Below are 21716 nucleotides of genomic sequence, written 5' to 3' on the forward strand. Positions count from 1 at the left end.
TGGTGAGGGAAGGCAAACTTTTATCCATGGTAAGTCAACCATATAAAGAATAGACCAGCATTTGCTTAGCCAAACCATCCTTACCCTTGCCAGGTCCAGATCCGCCTGTTTGCGGTGCCTCCAAAACAAGACAGACGACTCAGAGTGTAGCCTAGTGACCGGCTCGCCGTAGACAAAGATCTTAATGAATACGATCAGGACCATTATTCCATTAATTAACCATAGGATCAGTGTTGGCCACAGCCAGGAAAACCAGCTAGAAGCAGCTATTGGGGAAAAACAAAATCTCCAAAAATTATTAGTTAGGCAAATTAGTTATTGTGCCAAACAGTAACAATGTACCACAGAATAAAACAAGGAGACGCTTAATCCACCTAAATGTCCACCTCAACACACACTTACGTGGATTAGTCCACCATGGGAAACTTGTGCAGTTATCCATACAAGCTTCCAGAACAAAAAAGAGAACAGTCACATCCATCTTCACAATTCAACATAGCAATACTGTTCAGGTCAGTTAAAAAGGTAGCCCTCAAATATAGAAAATTACCAGCTTTAACTCAAGTGCAAATTAATGTAATTAAAAAAATAGCTGCAGTTGCTTTTCAACTTTCTACGGGAAAATAGCACTTATTTCAATTAACCATTGACAAACTTGCAAGGGAAAAGCAACCTATTGGGAGAATACGAAAAGGTTTGAAAAGAATTGTCAAAGAGCTGGATAGTACAAAAGTAAAACCAGCTAAAAATAGAGTCCTTGCTAACACTGTCGCGGGTTTTTTTAAATTGAAAGATACATTGATGAAGGGCTTTAATACTTTATGCTCAGTGACATAAAAGAGATACTGATGCAGGTTTAAATTATGCTCTAAGAGTCCCTCCCAACATCTATTTCATTCCGTAGTTTGTCATGAAAGGTAATTGCAGAAACTTTAGAGGGCAAAGTCATTCCTGGATTGCAAGTTATAGGGGACAGTGGTCAGGAACAGCATAAGCGTCCATCTTCGCAGTTCTAGGCTTCTGGCCAAATGAAGCACAAATATATCCATCATGTCAGAAATATGCAGCATGCAAAAAGGTCATTCATCAGGCTAAAAGATCATGCCTGTGTTTGTGTTTCATACTCCTTTTCATCTAACATCTTTCACGTGCAAATGTATATTGCAGAGTAAAAGATTTTGTTTATTTGCTTTGAATCACTTACCTTCTACAGAAAATCCCAGCATGCTTCTGCCTGCTCCATGATATTCTTCATTCTCCATTGACCTGATGTCTGACCCACCCATCAATGACGCCAGTGGGTTAAAAGAAAGGCAAAGGAATACAAAGGTACAAAGTACTATCCTGGATCGATCCAACATACCAACACCGGTTTGCAGTGTTTGCTCTTGTTTAACGGACATCTAGAAGTTAACAGAATTCACTATGAGTCATAATACATCAGAGTAATCACTGCATTGATGCAACTCTCAGGACTATTAATACAAAGATTTTTTTTAAGCTTAATTTATTGTTCTGGTTTGACATATGCTTTATAATTCACATCACAATGAACTTTATAGCAACCATTTACAATTGTTTCAAGGTTTCAAGGTCAGTTTATTGTCACATGTACCATTAAGGTACAGGGAAATGAGTTACCAATTGTAAGTATAAAATGGTTTCTAATCTCTCAAATGTTAGTAACTTCACCTTTCACTGGATTTGTAGATAAACGTACTCAAATAAATTGCATTTTATGGCTTTCTTTAAAAATAATAATTCAAACAGTCCCCATCTGAATTAAAATATTTATACAGTACAATGCACCAATATATTCAATGCACCTTGAACAAAGCCCAAATAGTTCCCCTCCACCGACTTATGCATTTGGCCAAACTTGTTCAATGCAAGGACAACTTCTCCTTCAACTCTGCTCACTTTCTCCAGATCAAAGATGTAGTTATGGGAATGTATGTAGGCTCAAGCCTCTTCTGACTTTTTGTGCTAATTCCAACCCTTTACTCACCCTCTCTTGGTCTATCTCGACTGTTCAATTCCCCCTCTGGACCTCTGTCACAAACTCAGGGATAGGCTGGTCAGAACCATCCATGACAAGCCCAAAGCCCCCAGAGCTACCTTAACCGTTCTAACTCTGCCGCCTGTATGGACTCCACTCTATTCTCCCAATTCCTTCTTGGAGGAGAGTGGTAGCATTTGCTGACGATGAAACATTCCACAAAAGTGCCTCTGAGACTTCTTCATCCACCCTTACCTGTGGCTTCACTCTACCATGGTTGACCAAACCTCTGATTTTCAATTTATTCATTTAATACTTCTAGGCTCTCATCCAGTTTCATCCTGGACAGAGCAAGGATGGGAAAATGGAATACAGGTGGAATATAGCATAGCAAAGTGTGGAGTCGTGCATTTTAGTAATAGGAATAAAGGCGTAGACTATTTTCTAAATGGGGAGAGAATTCAGAAATTGAAGGTGCAAAGGGACTTGTGAGTGCTGGGACAAGATTCCCAAAAAGTTAATTTGCAAGTCGAATCGGTAATAAAGGAAGGCAAATGCAGTGCTGGCATTTGTTTCGAGAGGACTAAATAAAGACAGGGTTTAATACTGAGGCTTTATAGGGCACTTGTCAGACTGCATTTGGGAAATATTGAGGGCGGTTTTGGTGTCCATATCTGAGGAAGGATGTGCTGGCATTGGAGAGTGGTCCAGAAGAGAATAATCCCAGGAATGATTGAGTTAACATATAATGAAAATTTGACAACACTCGGCCTGTACTTGCTGGAGTTTAGAAGGATGAGGAGGGACCACATTGAAAATTAACGAATAGTGAAAGGCCTTGATAGAGTAGATGTGGAGAGGATATTTCCACTATAGGGAGAGTCTAGGACCAAAGGCCACAGCCTTAGAATAAAAGGACATACATTTAGAAAGATGAAGGAATTTCTTTAATCAGAGGGTGGCGAATCTGTGGAATTCATTGCCACAGAAGGCTGTGGAGGCTCAGTCAATGGATATTTTTAAGGCAGAGATTGACAGGTTCTTGATTAGTACAATTGTCAGGGGTAATGGGAAGAAAGCAGGAGAATGGGGTGAGGGGGAAAGATAGATCAGCCATGGCTCAATTCTTCTACAACTTATGAACTTCCACCTTCCAGCCCAACCACATTCATAGATTGCCCTTTGCAATTTTCACCACCTCCACCACTGGGCATGTGTTCCACTCCCTTTACAACATTCCAAAGGACTTTTCCTTCTCGACCCAATTCTTCAATCCCCACCAACCAATTCCCTTATTTTCCAACACCAGGAGATACACCACCTGTTGTTTCATTTTCCCCTTCCACCATCCAGGGACCTAAGCAGTGCTTCCATGTGAAACAGAGATTCATTTGAGTTTTTCCAATTTAGTGTACTACATTCAGTGTTCACAATGTGGTCTCTTCTACAATGCAGCCTCTTCTACAATGCAGCAAGCAAACACAGATTAGGTGTTGTGGTCAGTCTGCAGGGCAACCAAGGGGTCCTGGTCTCAATATCACTCTGACCTCTCTGTGGTCACCAACTATGATGTAACATGATTCAATGCAAGGCTGAAGAAATGACCATTACAATCTTGTCATCTATCCATGGTACTATCTCTATTTTTCTCTTTCTATTGGCACAGCCTGACCTGCTGGGCAGGACAGCCCTACATTTCACAACTGTTTAGTCTTAGACTCATTTGTTTGTAACTTATTCTCTAGATGCCCCCCCCCCACCTTAACCCAAGAACTGGATGACTATACATCTTTCCCACATGGCAATCCTGGCCTCAGCCCATCACGGACATTCCTTCGCCCCACCTCCACTGCAACTTGTTTTCTCCATTTCTCAGTTTTGATGAACAACCTTAATAATTAAATGTTTATTTTCCACTGATGCTGCCAAACCTGCGGAATGTTTCTAGTAATTAGACAACTGCACATGCACAAGGCATGATTAGTAAGTTTGCAAATTATACTAAAATAGGTATTGTGGACGGTCAAGATGGTTGTCAAGAATTACAGTGGGATCTTGATTAGCTGGGCAAGTGGGCTGAGTAATGACAAATGGAGTTGAATTCAGTTAAGTGTGAGGAGTTGTATTTTGATCGGGATCTTCACAGTGAATGGTAGGGACATGGGGAGTGTGGTAACGCAGAGGGATTAGGAGTACAAATACATAGTTCCCTGAAAATATCATTACAGGTAGATAGAGTAGTGAAGAGGACATTTGACATGCTGGCCTCCATCAGTAAGGGCAATGAGTCAAGAAGCTGGAATATTATATTAAAGTTGTATAAGACAATGGTGAGTCCGCCCTTGGAGTATTGTGTTCAGTTTTGGTCAAGATGGCATTACGCTGGAAAGAGTGCAGAGATTTAAGAGGATGTTGCCAGGACGTGAGGGCTTGAGCTATAGTGGGAGGTTAGGCAGGCTAGGACTTTATTCTGTGGAGTGTAGAACTATAGCAAGTCCCGGTATAGTGCAGAATTGCAAGGACAGAGTTCAAGCTTCAGTCCCTCAAAAAGGTTGGAGCTCAGTCTCCTTAAAGGCAGGATCAAATCAAGCTTAAATTGTTTTGGAAAGTGAAATAGAACAGAATTTAAACTCTTAATATGTTTTCACTTTCCATAATTGTGGGATCACAAATGGATTTTCATTGAATTTTTAGATAATAATATAATTAGATAAGAACTTTTCTTTAGGACAAAAGAGAAAAGCTTTGTTGATTGTTGGACAAAACACTTAAGTTATGTAAAGAAATTAGAATTGAAAAAAAAAATGCCCAAGGTAGTTTTAAGCTAGCTGATCTTAGCTAGGATACTTGCAGAATTAGAATAGCCCCCTGGCTTTCTTACCAAGGCAATGAAAAATATCTAGATGAACATATGACCAGTAACTTAATGGGCTAGGTATTAAAGATGAGGAAGATACACACAATCTCCCAAATGTTCTAGGGGCCGGAGAACCTAGGGTGATGGAGGAACTGAAGGAAATCCACATTAGGCAGGAAATGGTTTTGGGTAGACTGATGGGACTGAAGGCTGATAAATCCCCAGGGCCTGATGGTCTGCATCCCAGAGTACTTAAGGAGGTGGCTCTAGAAATAGTGGAAGCATTGGAGATCATTTTTCAATGTTCTATAGATTCAGGATCAGTTCCTGTGGATTGGAGGATAGCAAATGTTATCCCACTTTTTAAGAAAGGAGTGAGAGAGAAAACGGGTAATTATAGACCAGTTAGTCTGACATCAGTGGTGGGGAAGATGCTGGAGTCAATTATAAAAGACAAAATTGCTGAGCATTTGGATAGCAGTAACGGGATCATTCCGAGTCAGCATGGATTTACGAAGGGGAAATCATGCTTGACAAATCTACTGGAATTTTTTGAGGATGTAACTAGGAAAATTGACAAGGGAGAGTCAGTGGATGTGGTGTACCTCGACTTTCAGAAAGCCTTCGACAAGGTCCCACATAGGAGATTAGTGGGCAAAATTAGGGCACATGGTATTGGGGGTAGGGTACTGACATGGATAGAAAATTGGTTGACAGACAGAAAGCAAAGAGTGGGGATAAATGGGTCCCTTTCGGAATGGCAGGCAGTGACCAGTGGGGTACCGCAAGGTTCGGTGCTGGGACCCCAGCTATTTACGATATACATTAATGACTTAGACGAAGGGATTAAAAGTACCATTAGCAAATTTGCAGATGATACTAAGTTGGGGGGTAGTGTGAATTGTGAGGAAGATGCAATAAGGCTGCAGGGTGACTTGGACAGGTTGTGTGAGTGGGCGGATACATGGCAGATGCAGTTTAATGTAGATAAGTGTGAGGTTATTCACTTTGGAAGTAAGAATAGAAAGGCAGATTATTATCTGAATGGTGTCAAGTTAGGAGGAGGGGGAGTTCAACGAGATCTGGGTGTCCTAGTGCATCAGTCAATGAAAGGAAGCATGCAGGTACAGCAGGCAGTGAAGAAAGCCAATGGAATGTTGGCCTTCGTAACAAGAGGAGTTGAGTATAGGAGCAAAGAGGTCCTTCTACAGTTGTACCGGGCCCTGGTGAGACCGCACCTGGAGTACTGTGTGCAGTTTTGGTCTCCAAATTTGAGGAAGGATATTCTTGCTATGGAGGGCGTGCAGCATAGGTTCACTAGGTTAATTCCCGGAATGGCGGGACTGTCGTATGTTGAAAGGCTGGAGCGATTGGGCTTGTATACACTGGAATTTAGAAGGATGAGGGGGGATCTTATTGAAACGTATAAGATAATTAGGGGATTGGACACATTAGAGGCAGATAACATGTTCCCAATGTTGGGGGAGTCCAGAACAAGGGGCCACAGTTTAAGAATAAGGGGTAGGCCATTTAGAACGGAGATGAGGAAGAACTTTTTCAGTCAGAGGGTGGTGAAGGTGTGGAATTCTCTGCCTCAGAAGGCAGTGGAGGCCAGTTCGTTGGATGCTTTCAAGAGAGAGCTGGATAGAGCTCTTAAGGATAGCGGAGTGAGGGGGTATGGGGAGAAGGCAGGAACGGGGTACTGATTGAGAGTGATCAGCCATGATCGCATTGAATGGCGGTGCTGGCTCGAAGGGCTGAATGGCCTACTCCTGCACCTATTGTCTATTGTCTAAAAGCAAAGGACTACTGTGAAACTCAAACCCAGTAAGCTATGGGGTAAAGTGTGTCAAAGGAAACAAAGGGCTAGGAAGACGGATATTAGTCTTGAGTCATCTGTGAACTCAGAATATGAAAATAATATAACTAGCCCAACAGCAATCTTAAGTACCTTGGCATCATCAAAAAATGGGCTGTCTGTCTCAGAATCACTGCTGCTCACAGAGAATGGGCTGTTCTGAGGTGGTGAACCGGCATCAGACGGTGGTGGGCTGAGTAGATCAGGTTCCTGCTTGAACCCATTCGTCATTGAGTCCAGACTTATTCCAGAGGAAGCCACAATGTCTTTCAGAGACTCTGAAATTGGACAATACATTCAGTGAATGAGACCCATTCTAATAATAAATTCAAATTTACACTTTCATAGAAGATATATATTTGTGATTTAGAAGAAAGAAAAATAGGAATGAAGATATTACATTGAAATGTCACTAAGGTCACTAACCCAGAAATTCAAAATTCTGCAGCATCATGAATTCTTCATTTTAAATGTCTCTAAGTTTACATAGCACTTGCCATTATAAATATGGACATAGGAAATGATATTGGATCGTAAAAGTGAGGACACATCCATGTACAGATCTGTTAGTTTCTAATCCAATTAAAATATCCATGTCCAGACTGCCAAGCGACATGGACTATAGTTAAAAACTTGGCAATCTTCTCAATGCAGTTAAAATGCATCTTTAAGAAAAAAATTCCAATCAAAATCAAGCATTTTAATATTGTACAAAATAACCACTATTTTGTCTTTTACACTTGAGTCATTCAAAAAACCCACCAGGCCAAGCATTCCAGGTAATTTATCAACAGAAAATGTGAGAGAACAGTAGAGATTGTTTCACTAACCTTGGAAGATGAGGTTGGGGGGAGTCTACCTAGGCCAGTTAAGTCAGTGCGGCAGTGCCACACATACATACAGAGTGTAAAGTTCTTCACTAGCATGTTTATGGCCCAAATATTAAACTACTACAAACATAAACAAGTATATTTTATTTACATCCTAATAGGGATTTACTGAACTTTATTTTTGTTTGTGTATTATGTTATCTATTGAGTACTGTGGCAATAAAACATTCTGGACTCTCTCTTGACTCCTATAAAACTGACTGCTCAAGATTCTAGTTTCACCCTTTCTAATCAGCGAGATGTGCGTGCAACACAGAATACTTACGGTTTTTCTGGGTAGCCAATCTTAACACCATGTTCTCTTGTTTCAACTTCTGATTGGCTTGTTTCAAGAAGCGGATATGATCAACAGCCTTCCTGAGTATTGCTGACTTGTTCAACTGCCAGAGTAAAGAAAATAAAAAGGTTTTCAAAAGGCCACACATTTATGTTTTCAAAATGGGAGTATACTGATGCTTCCAGGCTCTAGTGACCTGGGTACCATCCTGATTTCCAGTGCAGTTTGTGTGGAGTTTGCATCTTCTCCCGGGTGCACTCGTGTCTATGCTCGCAGCTTTATCGACCACTGCAATTTACCCCAGCTAATTTGCAAATTGGTGGGTGGCAGGAGAATTAGTGAGTTGATAGGCATGAGAAAGAGAAAGGGTCAGTGGGAAATGAATGGTGTCATACATGTAAGGAGTTATGAAACCCAAGACATGTCATAAGGAAATATGATCTTGTGTGTACCCAATAAAACTGTGCTACAGTGTCATAGGGCAAATGACAGCATCTAATATAACACTCAGGTGGAAAAGTTCCAATTCTGAGCAACCCATTATGACAATTCACTTTGTTGCAAGAACAAGCTTGGAGAGAGCAATGACAACACTATAGCTGTGTGATTAACTACCAGGTGATTACCAGGTGGCATCAACGGTTTCACTGTGCCTGCTTGACAGGTCTCCTTCAGTCAGGGCTGGATGTATTCTGAGTGGGGAAAATGAACTGAAGTTATGTCTATATTTTGACTTGTCTTTCCACTCTAAACCAATAAGTTATTCCACATTGATCTAGAATCTGATTTAGCCATACCAACGACAATGTTCTACCATCATGCTAGGTGCTGAGAAAGGTGAGATACTGCCAAGATACAGGGAAGTTTTTTTTTGAAAGAGAATGCAGATGCAAAGAATCATTTACTGACATATGAAAATCTCATCAAAGCATTTAATTTTTTTTACAGATTATGGACGAATCTTTTACCTTTCCTTCAGTGCCAACTACAAGATCTTTCAGCTCCATAATCTTGTCATTGATAGATGACCTGTAACGTTTCTCAATGGCATTGTGTGCTGTGCGTTTTTCCCCTTTCATTGATGCATGGCCGGGTCTGCCACTTGCAAGTATACGATTGATGGGAAGTTTGTCTGCATCTACCATCAGTGGGACTGTGGTTAAAATTGTGTTCCCACTGACCAGAGTCTGAAGAATACAAGTTTATAATCCAACTTAGATCACATTTTTACAATAATAGAACAAGTTAAAAATAAGATAAATCAAATCATTATTTTATCAGCCAGTAAACGAAGTAATCCGCAGGTTAGTGTTGGGTTCTATTCATGAGAATTGTTAATTACCCGGACAATTCGCAAGTTTGGAAACGCAGCTAGGAATCAAATGCCTACTTGGCAGATGATGCCTACAGGCCCACAGCAGCTGTCAAATCCACACCGCCGATCTCCCACTCACTTGTGGTAGAGAGGTATTACAAACTTCTATAATTATTATTCCATTATGGACTCTATTCTATTCACACCACTTCTGTCATTGATGTTCATTGATTTGCTTCATTGATGAGTCTTTCCATATCAGTGTTTCTAAAATGCCTTCCTTTTCCTGAACTGTGGCATGCCCTGTCTCTTATTCATAAAGCTCCTGACCACATCTCATCAATTTCCTGCACTTCTGCTCTCATCTCCCCTCCACCAAAACAGAACAGAGTAAAGTTTCCAGGTTCTCACCTACCACTCCACAACCACCACATTCAACAGATGATAGTAATTACTGCCACTATCAAAGATTTCACAGTGAAGGCAATCTGTTCTCTGCAATTAATCTTTGCAACTTTGATTTATTGATAGGGGAAAAAAGTCCATTATGGTGTTATTATCTTAATTGTTATCTATCTATAACTGCTGGCTGACAATGGATTTGAGAAAGGAATAGCATTAGGCTTCACACTGAAACAACCGAATTGAAGAGTTTGCAAATGTCCAAATACAGCATTGAGTCTACAGGTGCTCCTCAACTTAAGATGGGGTTACGTTCCGAGAAACCCGTCGTAAACTGAAAATATCGTAAGTCGAAATGCATTTAATACACCTGATCAGGTGGCCGGAAGCAAGCTGTGGCTCGCTGCTGTTGCCCAGCGTTTGCACCATCGTAAAGTCAAAATATCGTAAGTCGAAGCATCGTAAGTTGATGGGCACCTGTACTTTTAAAATCAATTTCAACTCTAGATAATGTGCTTCACCATAATCTATGATCCTTTCGTATTTGTTTTCACAATTTAAAGAAAACGTTGTTCGCTCTTCTGAAATGATGCTGACCGACTTCTCATGACAACTGATCTGGTTGCTTTGTTGTTATCGTCTCCTAGGTGATACAATTATACATTTTCCTTGATCCACGATGTCTTGTTTTCACACCTTATACTTTCCTATCTCGGTATCTCCCTCTCCCAATTCAGTCTGAAGAAGGTTCTCAACCCAAAATCCCACCCATTTCTTCTATCCAGAGATGCTGCCTGGCCTGGAGTTACTCCAACATTTTGTGTCTATTTTCAATAATTAACATGGCTTGTCTGCTTAAAGCTATTGCTTTTCTCTACCGGAGAAGCTGCAATGCTGCTTTTCATGAGGAGAGACCAAATGGCCTCAAGCGCAGAGAAAATGGTTGATAATGACTGACCTGTTCTCCATCTTTGAGGAATTAAACCTGCATTTTTATTTAGTCTAGCCTATCATGACATTCCTGAAGTTAAATTTAACTTCAACCTAAAATGGCCCAGCAAGATGATATTTAAGGGCAATGAGAGGCAATAAATAATTTTGCCAAGTGAGGCATCAGAGAATAAAATGTATAATTAGACAGGAGTCATCCCGGGTCCACTGCATCTTTTTTTAAAAACCTTGATAACGTATTTGGCACTTCTTTTAGCAGTAGTTTTTGGTATTACTTTATTATTATCACATGGGCTGAGATATAAAGAAAAAAATAATTTGCCTGCTACCTAGTCAAATCATACTATTCATGACTATAATCAAACTATACACAAATACAAAAGGTAGTGCAAAGAGATAAATATCAGAGTGCAAAATATAGCATTACAGCATGAGTGTTCCAGTACAGAGAAAGTACAGATATAATAAAGTGCAAATGCCATAGGAAATCATCTGAAGCAATAGAGTGCATAATAGTATTTTGACAAGATTTATCAAAACATCATCAACCTTCCACTCCCTCAATCAATGTAACACAATGATTATAAAAGTCATGGTATATCTACCGGCATCTGAAGGGATGTAGTTTGAATGGGAGTAGTGGTTGTTGGTAAAGCTGTTATAGCAGAGGACTTTACTGATGTCACAACTGTACATCCATCTGGTTTCAAAGCCGTCAGAAGCAATGAGTCAGCTTTAATGAACTGAGGCTGGAAGAGTACCTACAGAGAAATAAAGATGCATTTTCACATTTTTATTTGATTCATTAAATACCTCCTTCCATTGCAACACCATCTCTGGGTTTTCATCAGTGGCATCTCAACCAAACATATTTCAAGAGCAAATAATACAATTTTTTAGAATGTTCTTCAGTATCATGTTTGCAAATTTTCTTCTGATTTTGACAACCAGTGGGAGCGTAAATTAATCCTGTCCTTCAAACAAGATGCTCAACAGATAGCCATTTATAAGTGAGAAATATTGACCTATTGACCCCCCCCCCCCCCCCCATCCAGGGCACTTTGGAAAATTGTACTACATTCTCCCAAACATTATTTTACTACATACACTGATAAGCCAAAACATTATTACCACCTGCCTAATATGCTGTTGGTCCTCCGTGTGTCACCAAAAGAGCACCGACCCGCCGAGGCATGGACTCTACAAGACCACTGAAGGTGTCTTGTGGTATCTGGCACCAAAACATTAGCAGCAGATCCTTCAAGTCCTGTAAGTTGTGAGGTGGAGCCGCCGTGAATCGGACTTGTCGATCCAAAGACGTACAGGTATGTAGGTTAATTGGCTGGGTAAAGGTAAAAAAAATTGTCCCTAGTGGGTGTAGGATAGTGTTAATGTGCGGGGATCGCTGGGCGGCGCGGACTTGGTGGGCCGAAAAGGCCTGTTTCCGGCTGTATATATATGATGATATGATGATCCAGCATATCCAACAGATGCTCAATCGGATTGAGATCTGGAGAATTTGGAGGCCAGGGCAACACCGTGAACACTTCATCATGTTCCTCAAACCATTCCCGAACAATGTGTGCAGTGTGGCAGGGTGCATTATCCTGCTGAAAGAGGCCACTGCCATCATGGAATACCATTGCCATGAAGGGGTGCAACGAGGTTTAGGTAGGAAACACGTGTCAAATTGACATCCACATGAATGGCCAGACCCAGGGCTTCCCAGCAGAACATTGCCCAGAGCATCACACTCCCTCCACCAACTTGTCGTCTTCCCACAGTGCATCCTGGTGCCATCACTTCCCCAGGTAAACAGTGCACACGTACACGGCCATCCACGTGATCTAAAAGAAAACGGGACTTATTGGACCAGGCGACCTTCTTCCAATGCTCCAAAGTCCAGTTCCGATGTTTGCGTGCCCAACGTAGGCACTTTCGACGGTAGACATGGGTCATCATGGGCTACGCAGCCCCATACGCAGCAGGGTGCGATGCACTGCGTATTGTGACACATTCCTCCCGTGACCACCATTAAAAGTTTTTGTGACTTGTGCCACAGTAGACCTTCTGTCGGTTCGGACCAGACGGGACAGCTTTCGTTTCCCACGCGCATCGATGAGCCTTGGGCACCCTGTCGCCGGTTTGTGGATTGTCCCTCCTCGGACCATTGTTGGTAGGTACTCACCACTGCTGACCTGGAGCACCCCACAAGCCCTTCCATTTCAGAGATGCTCTGACCCAGTCGTCTGGCCATAACAATTTGGCCCTTGTCAAAGTCGCTCAGGTCTTTATTCCTGCCCATTTCTCCTGCATCCAACACATCAACTTCAAGAACTGACTATTCACTTGCTGCCTAATATATCCCACCCCTTGACAGGTGCCATTGTAACAAGATAATCAATGTTATTCACTTCACATGTCAGTGGTCATAATGTTTGGCTCATCGGTGTATAATTAGACCTGACCCGAGAACACCACTTCAGATCTTATTGCTCAATTTGGTCAAGTTCCCAATGGCAAACAAAAAACAAGTCGTCAACTTGACATGACAGCAGCCATAATGTTAGACAAATCATTCACTGAACAAGTGTAGGTAAATACTCTTATTTACTCCGCATTGTAAAATATTTGACTATTCACTTGTTGATGAAAATATGAAATCTTACTCCTGGATTCAATATCAGTTTATTATTTCATTCACTAGCTAGTTTTGTACTCATGACTCAATTCACAAGCCAATTTTCATACAATATTCTGCTCATGAACTTCCAGCATATTCACAAAAGATGAACTTTCAGCTATTCAGAGAAATCAGGCTCCATGTCAGTGTGTCCTTAACCAACCCTGCCAACTCCCTGCATTTAAAAGACCTGTGCCTGAAATAGGCAGAATATCCTCCTTTCTAACAACTTAAGTGCCATAATAGCAATACCATCTGTACTCACAAAATGCTGGAGTAACTCAGCAGGACAGGCAGCATCGCTGGAGAGATGCTGCCTGTCTCGCTGAGTTACTCCAGCATTTTGTCTACCTTCGATTTAAACCAGCATATCCAGTTCTTTCCTATTCACCTGTACTCACAATATCAACCATTGCGTGGTTTAGAATAGAGGCAACATAAAGGCAGACAATGGGTACATGAAAGAAATGATTAACATCAACACTCAAATTAACCAGTGATAACTTTTGTACTTAGTTTTCAGATATGACTGGGTGTGCAAATATAATTTCCTACAAAATGTTTGTTTTCTGAATAATCCAATTCTTCTCCTGATTCAATCTCTCAGGACGGCCTTTCTCAGGAAATGTATTTACTTACTGGTACTTGCTGGAGCTGTGCTGAAACAGTTGGTGTAGAACTGGCTGTTGCAGTTGTCAAAAGATGCTGGGCAGAAATATTCTGTACTTGGGCCTGGATGGTCATGGGCTGCATCTGCTGAGGGACTGCAAGACCCTGGAGCTGCTGGGTAGGCATCGCCTGTTGTAGTGCTGCACGAATTAAAGCCAGAGCAAAATTGAATTTCAATACAAAGTACTTTACTGTAGGCGAGTCCCAGTTTTAGTTCAGTGGTAGCACTCTCATTGGTGAGTCAGAATAATGTGCGCAAGCTCCATTCCAGCATATCCTGTCACTGGAATACAAGGAAACGCTACAATATTGAAAGATATTAAGCACAGGTTGTGTATGCTGCCTAAAATAGCATAGTTCTTCCGCCCAACTCATCCATGCCGACCAAAACGCCCCATCTATACTAGTACAAATTGCTCACGTTTGGCATCTTATCTTTCTAAACCTTTCCTGTCCACGTAATGTTGTCATTGTGCCTACTTTAATTACTTCTTCAGGCAGCTCATCCTAAATTCCCACCACATCATGTGTGACCCGTCAGTCTCTGTGCTCCAAGGAATGAAGTCCGAACCTGTCCTACTTCACCTGATAGTTCAGGTCCTCAAGTACTGGCAATATTGTAATATATCTTCTCTGCACTCTTTCCAGCTTCATGACATCTTTCCTCTAGCAGGTGATCAAAACGGAACATAATACTCCAAATGGCACCAACGATATCTTGTGCAAATACAAAATAATGTCCCAACTTCAATACTCACTGGTCTTGCTGATAAAAACAACATGCCAAAGGTCTTCTTCACCACCCTATCTACTTGTGACATCACTTTCAGGGAACTATGTACTTGTACTCCTAGATCTCTGTTTTACAATACTCTCTCATTCTCTATCATTCAATGTAAAGGTCCTGCCCTGGTTTTGACTTCCCAAAATGTAAAACCTCACACTTATCTCTATTTGCATTCTTGTCTCAATTGGCCAGCTGATCAAGATCCTCTTGACAGCTACTTCACTATCTAAGATACCACATATTTTAGTGTCAAACGTACAAATCGTGACTTGTATATTCACATCCAAATCTTTGACACAGATAATAAAACACAATGGGCCCAGTACTGTGCCCTGAGGCACACCACTAGCCACAGCGGAGTGAACTAAAATATAACAATTTAGTATATTTTTAAATGCAAGACATTAAATAAGTATTTTATTGTACATTGGAGAGAATTAACCTAATTAATTTTGTGCAATATCCTAGTGACAGGTGTGAAACAGATTGATTTAAACATACAAAATGCAGGCAGCTTTTTTCAATCCATCTGTCCTCAAATTCTTAATATGTGGGGAAACGAAAAACTGTTAGGATTTACATTTCATTTTGTAGAGTCAGGTGCAAGTTGACAATTATTTTCACATCCTTATCTTCAAATTTATATCCTGTTGCTGAAGTCCAAGACTTTACCTCATTTAAAATGTTCCTCATAACCTATATCTTCAACAAAATTTTAATCATTGGTCCCGTTGTCTCCCTACGAAATTTAGCATCAATTTTAGTTTGTTATTGTTGAGGTGAAACACTGGAATATTTTGCCAAGTTAAAGGTAGTGTATAAATAGAAATTCTTATTCCTTTCTTGCACTTCAAAATTCACACAACCATCTTATATACATTTTCAAAATAATCCTGGTCAAGAAAAAATATTATTCCAGCCATGACTACTGAAATGAAAAAGCAACCGAGAAATAGTTCCAGTGTGGGAGGATTCAACAAGAAATAATCTCCGTTCATGGATTTTGTTTTGCAACACTGCAACTGATCCCCAAGATAACTCACTAATCTACAACTAATGCATGCTGAGTTTATTGAAACAGTGATCTTAAACTCACTAGGATGCGCCTCATTCAGAAATTTGTAATTAATATTTAGTCTTAATTTTCAATCCATTTTTAACTCTATTTTCATTGAGTTCGGAAAGTAGCTTCCGCTGATGGCTTTATATATATTGCACGTGTTATGGCGGCTGATATAAATCATGTTCCATGCCATGTTGCCAGGAAGCCAGTGTTGATTTTAAAACAAAGAAAAACATCCCCCAAGAGCAGCACTTAATCAATGTGATGCCATTAGAATAAGGTCTCTGTTATGAACTGATCACATTAGAATTCTAAATCTAAGCTTTCAAATCCATTTGGTTACTGTGAAGTGGAGTCCAGCGTAATAGAATGCCCCAAATTCAGTCCCGAATATTTCATTGATCTCAAGTACCACAGGAGTAGGATAATTGGGCTTGGATAAGGACTGCGGAACAATTTTAAAATTACATCAGGACCTGTACATCTCACTGCATCCTCTGTTGAAAAGATAGAAATCCATAAACTGAAATAAGCCCCAGCCACATTAAGCAACCTTGGATGGACAAAGACGAAGACTACAAATCTGAGTTTATGATCCTGGTGTGCCACACGAAGCGCTGTGGTTAGGGTGGCAGAGTAATAATACTGCTAGAATTAATATTCTGTAGGCACCAGTTCTGAGATCCAAGAAAATTTCCAACCCATTCAGTTGAATAAATGATATCATCAATCAAAATACTTTGATATTGAAATTGATGATATTTTATCGCAGATAACTAGGTGAATTAGCTCTGCTCCTTATGTATCTCTTACTTGGTCCTAAATACCTGTCCTTTCCATACTCTATAAAATCTTATTACAAAATTGCCATATTAAAAGACATTGTTGACGTCTTGATGAATGTGCCGACATCTAAATTAAGTTGTGGGAAGAAGTTTCCTGACATGGTGATGTTGTCCCTCAATCAACTAGTTCTAAAATTCTGCAGTTTTACTGTATTTCTGAGTCCTGGTATGAGACCAGTGAAAATCTTCTATGCTTTGCCATAACCTTGATGTTGCACCTGAAACTTTATGCTGTGTTCCAGCTGTATACTAACAATCTACCCCTTTGAAAGGCACAGTTTTGTAACCTGCTGTACAAATAGACTGTGCAGACAAGCTCGGCTGCAGTCTAGGTGTCCACTCAATTAACTGGAGTCAGATTAGAGTGATATAACAGCTCGAAGGCAAGGGATGTTACATAATATTATTTAATTGCAGTGAGGTGTCATTTTTCACTGCTTGAGACTTTGCAAAGAGAATGTTGGACCTGCGGAGATCCACAAGGCTCCATCCTAGGCCCCATTCTCTTCTCTCTATACATGCTCCCCCTTGGCCAAATCATTCAAAGGCACGGCATTTCTTTCCACTGCTATGCCGATGACACTCAGCTTTACCTCACCCTGAAACCCAACAACCAGTCAAATTTAAACAGCCTCTTACACTGCCTTGAGGACATAAAATGTTGGATGGCACAGAACTTCCTCCAATTAAATGAGAGCAAGTCTGAGGTCATCCTATTCGGCCCCCCCGACTCCATCAAATCGATAACAGGCAGTCTTGGAAGTCTATCCTGCCTAGTCAAACCGCATGTCAAAAACCTCGGCATGATATTTGACTCTGCATTAAAATTTGATAAGCAAGTCAACGCTGTGGTAAAAGCCAGCTTCTTCCAACTTCGAACCATAGCTAAAATCAAACCTTTCCTCCAATTCGACGACACAGAAAAAATCATTCACGCTTTCATTTCCTCCCGCCTAGACTACTGCAACTCCCTATACACTGGGATCAGCCAATCTTCCCTGTCCCGCCTGCAACTGGTCCAAAACGCCGCAGCGAGACTCCTGACGGGTACCCGTAAAAGGGACCACATCACCCCGATTCTGGCCTCTCTCCACTGGCTCCCTGTACGGTACAGAATCAACTTCAAGCTCCTCCTATTCACGTATAAAACCCTAAATGGACATTCCCCCCCCCTACATCAAAAATCTTCTAACCCCCCTCTCTAACTCCAGGTCCCTCAGGTTGGCCGACTTGGGGCTACTCACTATCCCGCGGTCTAGGCTTAAGCTCAGGGGTGACCGCGCTTTTGCGGTTGCAGCTCCTAGACTGTGGAACAGCATCCCTCTCCCCATCAGAACTGCCCCCGCCATCGACTCCTTTAAGTCCAGGCTCAAAACCTATTTCTACTCCCTAACGTTTGAGGCTCAATGAGGAGGCGCTGTGAACTGTTTGCGTGCTACTGTATGTTTCATTTTTTTTCCTTAGTACCTAATCAGATGTACAGCACTTTGGTCAACGTGGGTTGTTTTTAAATGTGCTATACAAATAAAATTGACTTGACTTGAATAAATATAATTCTAATGGTTCTCCATATTCAAATATCCCGCCAACAAAATCTCAGATGAAGAATGATCAGTGGGATGCCACAGAACCATACAACAAAACAATTTGGTGTCTTCAGAGAGAAGGACAGAAGATAGAAAAACAGAGGTAAAATATAAGTGACTATAATACCATACAATATCCAAAATAATCAGCTGAATATTTTCCCTTAAACAACAACTTCTTGCTTTTGGCTCCTATGGTGAACGAATCTAAAACAAAGTGGTTGCATTTTAATTCACATCAACTGGACACAAGACAAGAAATACCAAACTGGTGTAAGCCATCTTAAAAGCATCAGAAATACTTTCTTTAACGTTACAGATTATTGTAATGTGAATAAGGGTTAGAACAAACATATAATTGTAAGACAATTATATTTAACTTCAAAAAAATTGCATTTAACCATCCTTCTGCACCAAATCATTAAAAATCACTTTGTTTTGTTTAATCCTATTCTAATAATTATAAGTTACCTGTAAATCCATTGGAGTTTTGATAACCCAGCAAAGGCTGCAGTTGAGGCACAAACTGTGGCTGTGATTGTGGAGAAGCTGTAAAACTCTGTGCCATCATGAGAGGCTGCTGTTGTTGGCCCAGTTGCAACTGAACAGCCTCTTGCTTGACGTGTTGTGTAGAAGGGGCCTGAAGGAGTTGTGACTGCTGCAGATGTTGAAGCTGCTGTTGGAGCGGAGGCCCTTGGAACATTTTCACAGGAATTTGAGTCTTACTGCTATTCCCCAAGAGACTGTCAAGGGATATGTTGAGTGAGCCTTGGTTAGATAGGGCTGATGAACTACTATCTTGCAGAGGGGTGCTCGTGCCAAAGTGGTTGTCAAACAACCCAGAGAACTCTCCATCCTGGTTGTTTATCAGCTGCAACATATCTGCAAATCAGACAGAACACAAAGAACAAGACTCGATAAGCAAGTTGCTATCTTTGCATTGGGCCAAAAATAGGGGGGGGGGGGGCGCTGATGGCATAGTTATTGTAAACAATGTGCAGATACAATCCACTTAAAAAAACAAACATCATAACACCGATGGCTGCCCGAATGAACTAATGTGACAATTCACTTTAAATTTACAATATGCACAAACTACGAGATGAAAACTGGTATTTTCTGTTAATCAAAACCTACAAAATAAAAAACTGAAGCTTTTATTTAGAATTAGGAATTAAAACTCAATGAATTTCCAAACACTATAATATCATTAGTGGGTGCCTTTAATTCTACTTACAATAAGTTCTTTGGTATTTATTCACAAAATGCTGGAGTAACTCAGCAGGTCAGGCAGCATCTCGGGAGAGAAGGAATGGGTGACGTTTCGGGTCGAGACCCTTCTTCAGACTGATGTCAGGGGGGCGGGACGAAGGAAGCATATAGGTGGAGACAGGAAGATAGAGGGAGATCTGGAAAGGAGGAGGGGACGGGAGGGACAGAGGAACTATCTAAAATTGGAGAAGTCGATGTTCATACCACTGGGCTGCAAACTGCCCAGGCGAAATATGAGGTGCTGTTCCTCCAATTTCCGGTGGGCCTCACTATGGCACTGGAGGAGGCCCATGACAGAAAGGTCAGACTGGGAATGGGAGGGGGAGTTGAAGTGCTCGGCCACCGGGAGATCAGTTTGGTTAATGCGGACAGAGCGCAGGTGTTCAGCGAAGCGATCGCCGAGCCTGCGCTTGGTTTCGCCGATGTAAATAAGTTGACTTCTAGAGCAGCGGATGCAATAGATGAGGTTGGAGGAGGTGCAGGTGAACCTTGCAGAACTCACTAACTTCATACACTTCACCTCCAATTTCCATCCTGCCCTTAAATATACCTGGACTATCTCCGACATCTCCCTCCCGTTTCTGGACCTCACCATCTCCATCACAGGAGACAGACTAGTGACGGACATTTACTATAAACCCACTGACTCGCACAGCTATCTGGACTACACTTCTTCCCACCCGGTCCCCTGCAAAAAGTCTATCCCCTACTCCCAATTCCTCCGTCTACGCCGCATCTGCGCCCGGGATGAGGTATTTCACACTAGGGCTTCAGAGATGTCCTCGTTCTTCAGGAAACGGGGCTTCCCCTCCTCCATTATAGATGAGGCTCTCACTAGGGTCTCTTCTACATCCCGCAGCTCCATTCTTGCTCCCCCTCCCCCCACTCGCAACAAGGACAGAATCCCCCTCGTTCTCACCTTCCACCCCACCAGCCAGTGGATCCAACAAATCATCCACCAACATTTCCGTCACCTACAACGGGACCCCACCACTGGCCATATCTTCCCATCCCCTCCCCTCTCTGCGTTCCGCAGAGACCGTTCCCTCCGTAACTCCCTGGTCCACTCGTCCCTTCCTACCCAAACCACCCCAACCCCGGGCACTTTCCCCTGCAACCGCACGAGATGCAACACCTGTCCCTTTAACCTCCCCCCTCAACTCCATCCAAGGACCCAACCGGTCTTTCCAGGTGAGACAAAGGTTCACCTGCACCTCCTCCAACCTCATCTATTGCATCTGCTGCTCTAGATGTCAACTTATTTACATCGGCGAAACCAAGCGCAGGCTCGGCGATTGCTTCGCTGAACACCTGCGCTCGGTCCGCATTAACCAAACTGATCTCCCGGTGGCCAAGCACTTCAACTCCCCTCCCATTCCTAGTCTGACCTTTCTGTCATGGGCCTCCTCCAGTGCCATAGTGAGGCCCACCGGAAATTGGAGGAACAGCACCTCATATTTCGCCTGGGCAGTTTGCAGCCCAGTGGTATGAACATCGACTTCTCCAATTTTAGATAGTTCCTCTGTCCCTCCCGTCCCCTCCTCTTTCCCAGATCTCCCTCTATCTTCCTATCTCCACCTATATCCTTCCTTTGTCCCGCCCCCCTGACATCAGTCTGAAGAAGGGTCTCGACCCGAAACGTCACCCATTCCTTCTCTCCCGAGATGCTGCCTGACCTGCTGAGTTACTCCAGCATTTTGTGAATAAATACCTTCGATTTGTACCAGCATCTGCATTTATCTTCTTATATAAGTTCTTTGGACTGTTTTAGATTTTTAATATTTTGCAAATACAAGCAGTTTTCATTGATGGCAACCTGTGCATTTTCAAAGGCATGTCTAAATTCTTGCACTTTCAAAATAGTCCATGGTATTTTGTGATGCATTCAACAGAGCATATTACAACATCTAAAATAAACACCGGTAATGTCTTGGTAATAAACAATAATGAAATGAGGAGGTCGAAACTAACTTGGCTTCTGAAAGATTTTGAACATAATATCCCACATAAATATAATCGTAACAAAGTCAACCTTAGGTCATTGCACCTACTTTTATCTTTATAATAAAACCACATTTTAATAGTTTTACCTTCAAATATGCAATCCATTGCTGCAACCTCTGTTCAAAATTTAAGAATTAAATTGATAGATTTGGAGCAAGATTGTCACTCATGCATATATATATTTAAAATGTTATCTCCAAAGCATTTTCAGATCAGAGCAAGCACGAAAATATTTTGCAGAGCAGTATGGATACAGAA

General features: G+C 41.6%; 1 protein-coding gene across 4 annotated transcripts in view; it reads right to left on the reverse strand.

The window, feature by feature from the left end:
• The window catches only part of srebf1 (sterol regulatory element binding transcription factor 1), a 46012-nt gene that overhangs the window by 22761 nt on the left and 1535 nt on the right, over positions 1–21716 (reverse strand). For 2 of the 4 annotated variants that reach the window (XM_078417851.1, XM_078417853.1), the window contains exons 2-9: positions 18654–19064; positions 13872–14041; positions 11155–11310; positions 8850–9068; positions 7870–7984; positions 6808–6992; positions 1205–1403; positions 85–266 (exon numbers count right to left, since the gene is read on the reverse strand). In XM_078417851.1, coding sequence (XP_078273977.1) covers positions 85–266; positions 1205–1403; positions 6808–6992; positions 7870–7984; positions 8850–9068; positions 11155–11310; positions 13872–14041; positions 18654–19064 — 1637 coding nt within the window. Of the gene's footprint in view, positions 1–84; positions 267–1204; positions 1404–6807; positions 6993–7869; positions 7985–8849; positions 9069–11154; positions 11311–13871; positions 14042–18653; positions 19065–21544; positions 21657–21716 lie in introns of those variants that run through there. The other 2 variants (XM_078417852.1, XM_078417854.1) reach the window with 2 other exon arrangements.

The sequence above is a fragment of the Rhinoraja longicauda genome, chromosome 21 (genome assembly GCF_053455715.1).
Source record: "Rhinoraja longicauda isolate Sanriku21f chromosome 21, sRhiLon1.1, whole genome shotgun sequence".
Lineage (NCBI taxonomy): Eukaryota > Metazoa > Chordata > Chondrichthyes > Rajiformes > Arhynchobatidae > Rhinoraja > Rhinoraja longicauda.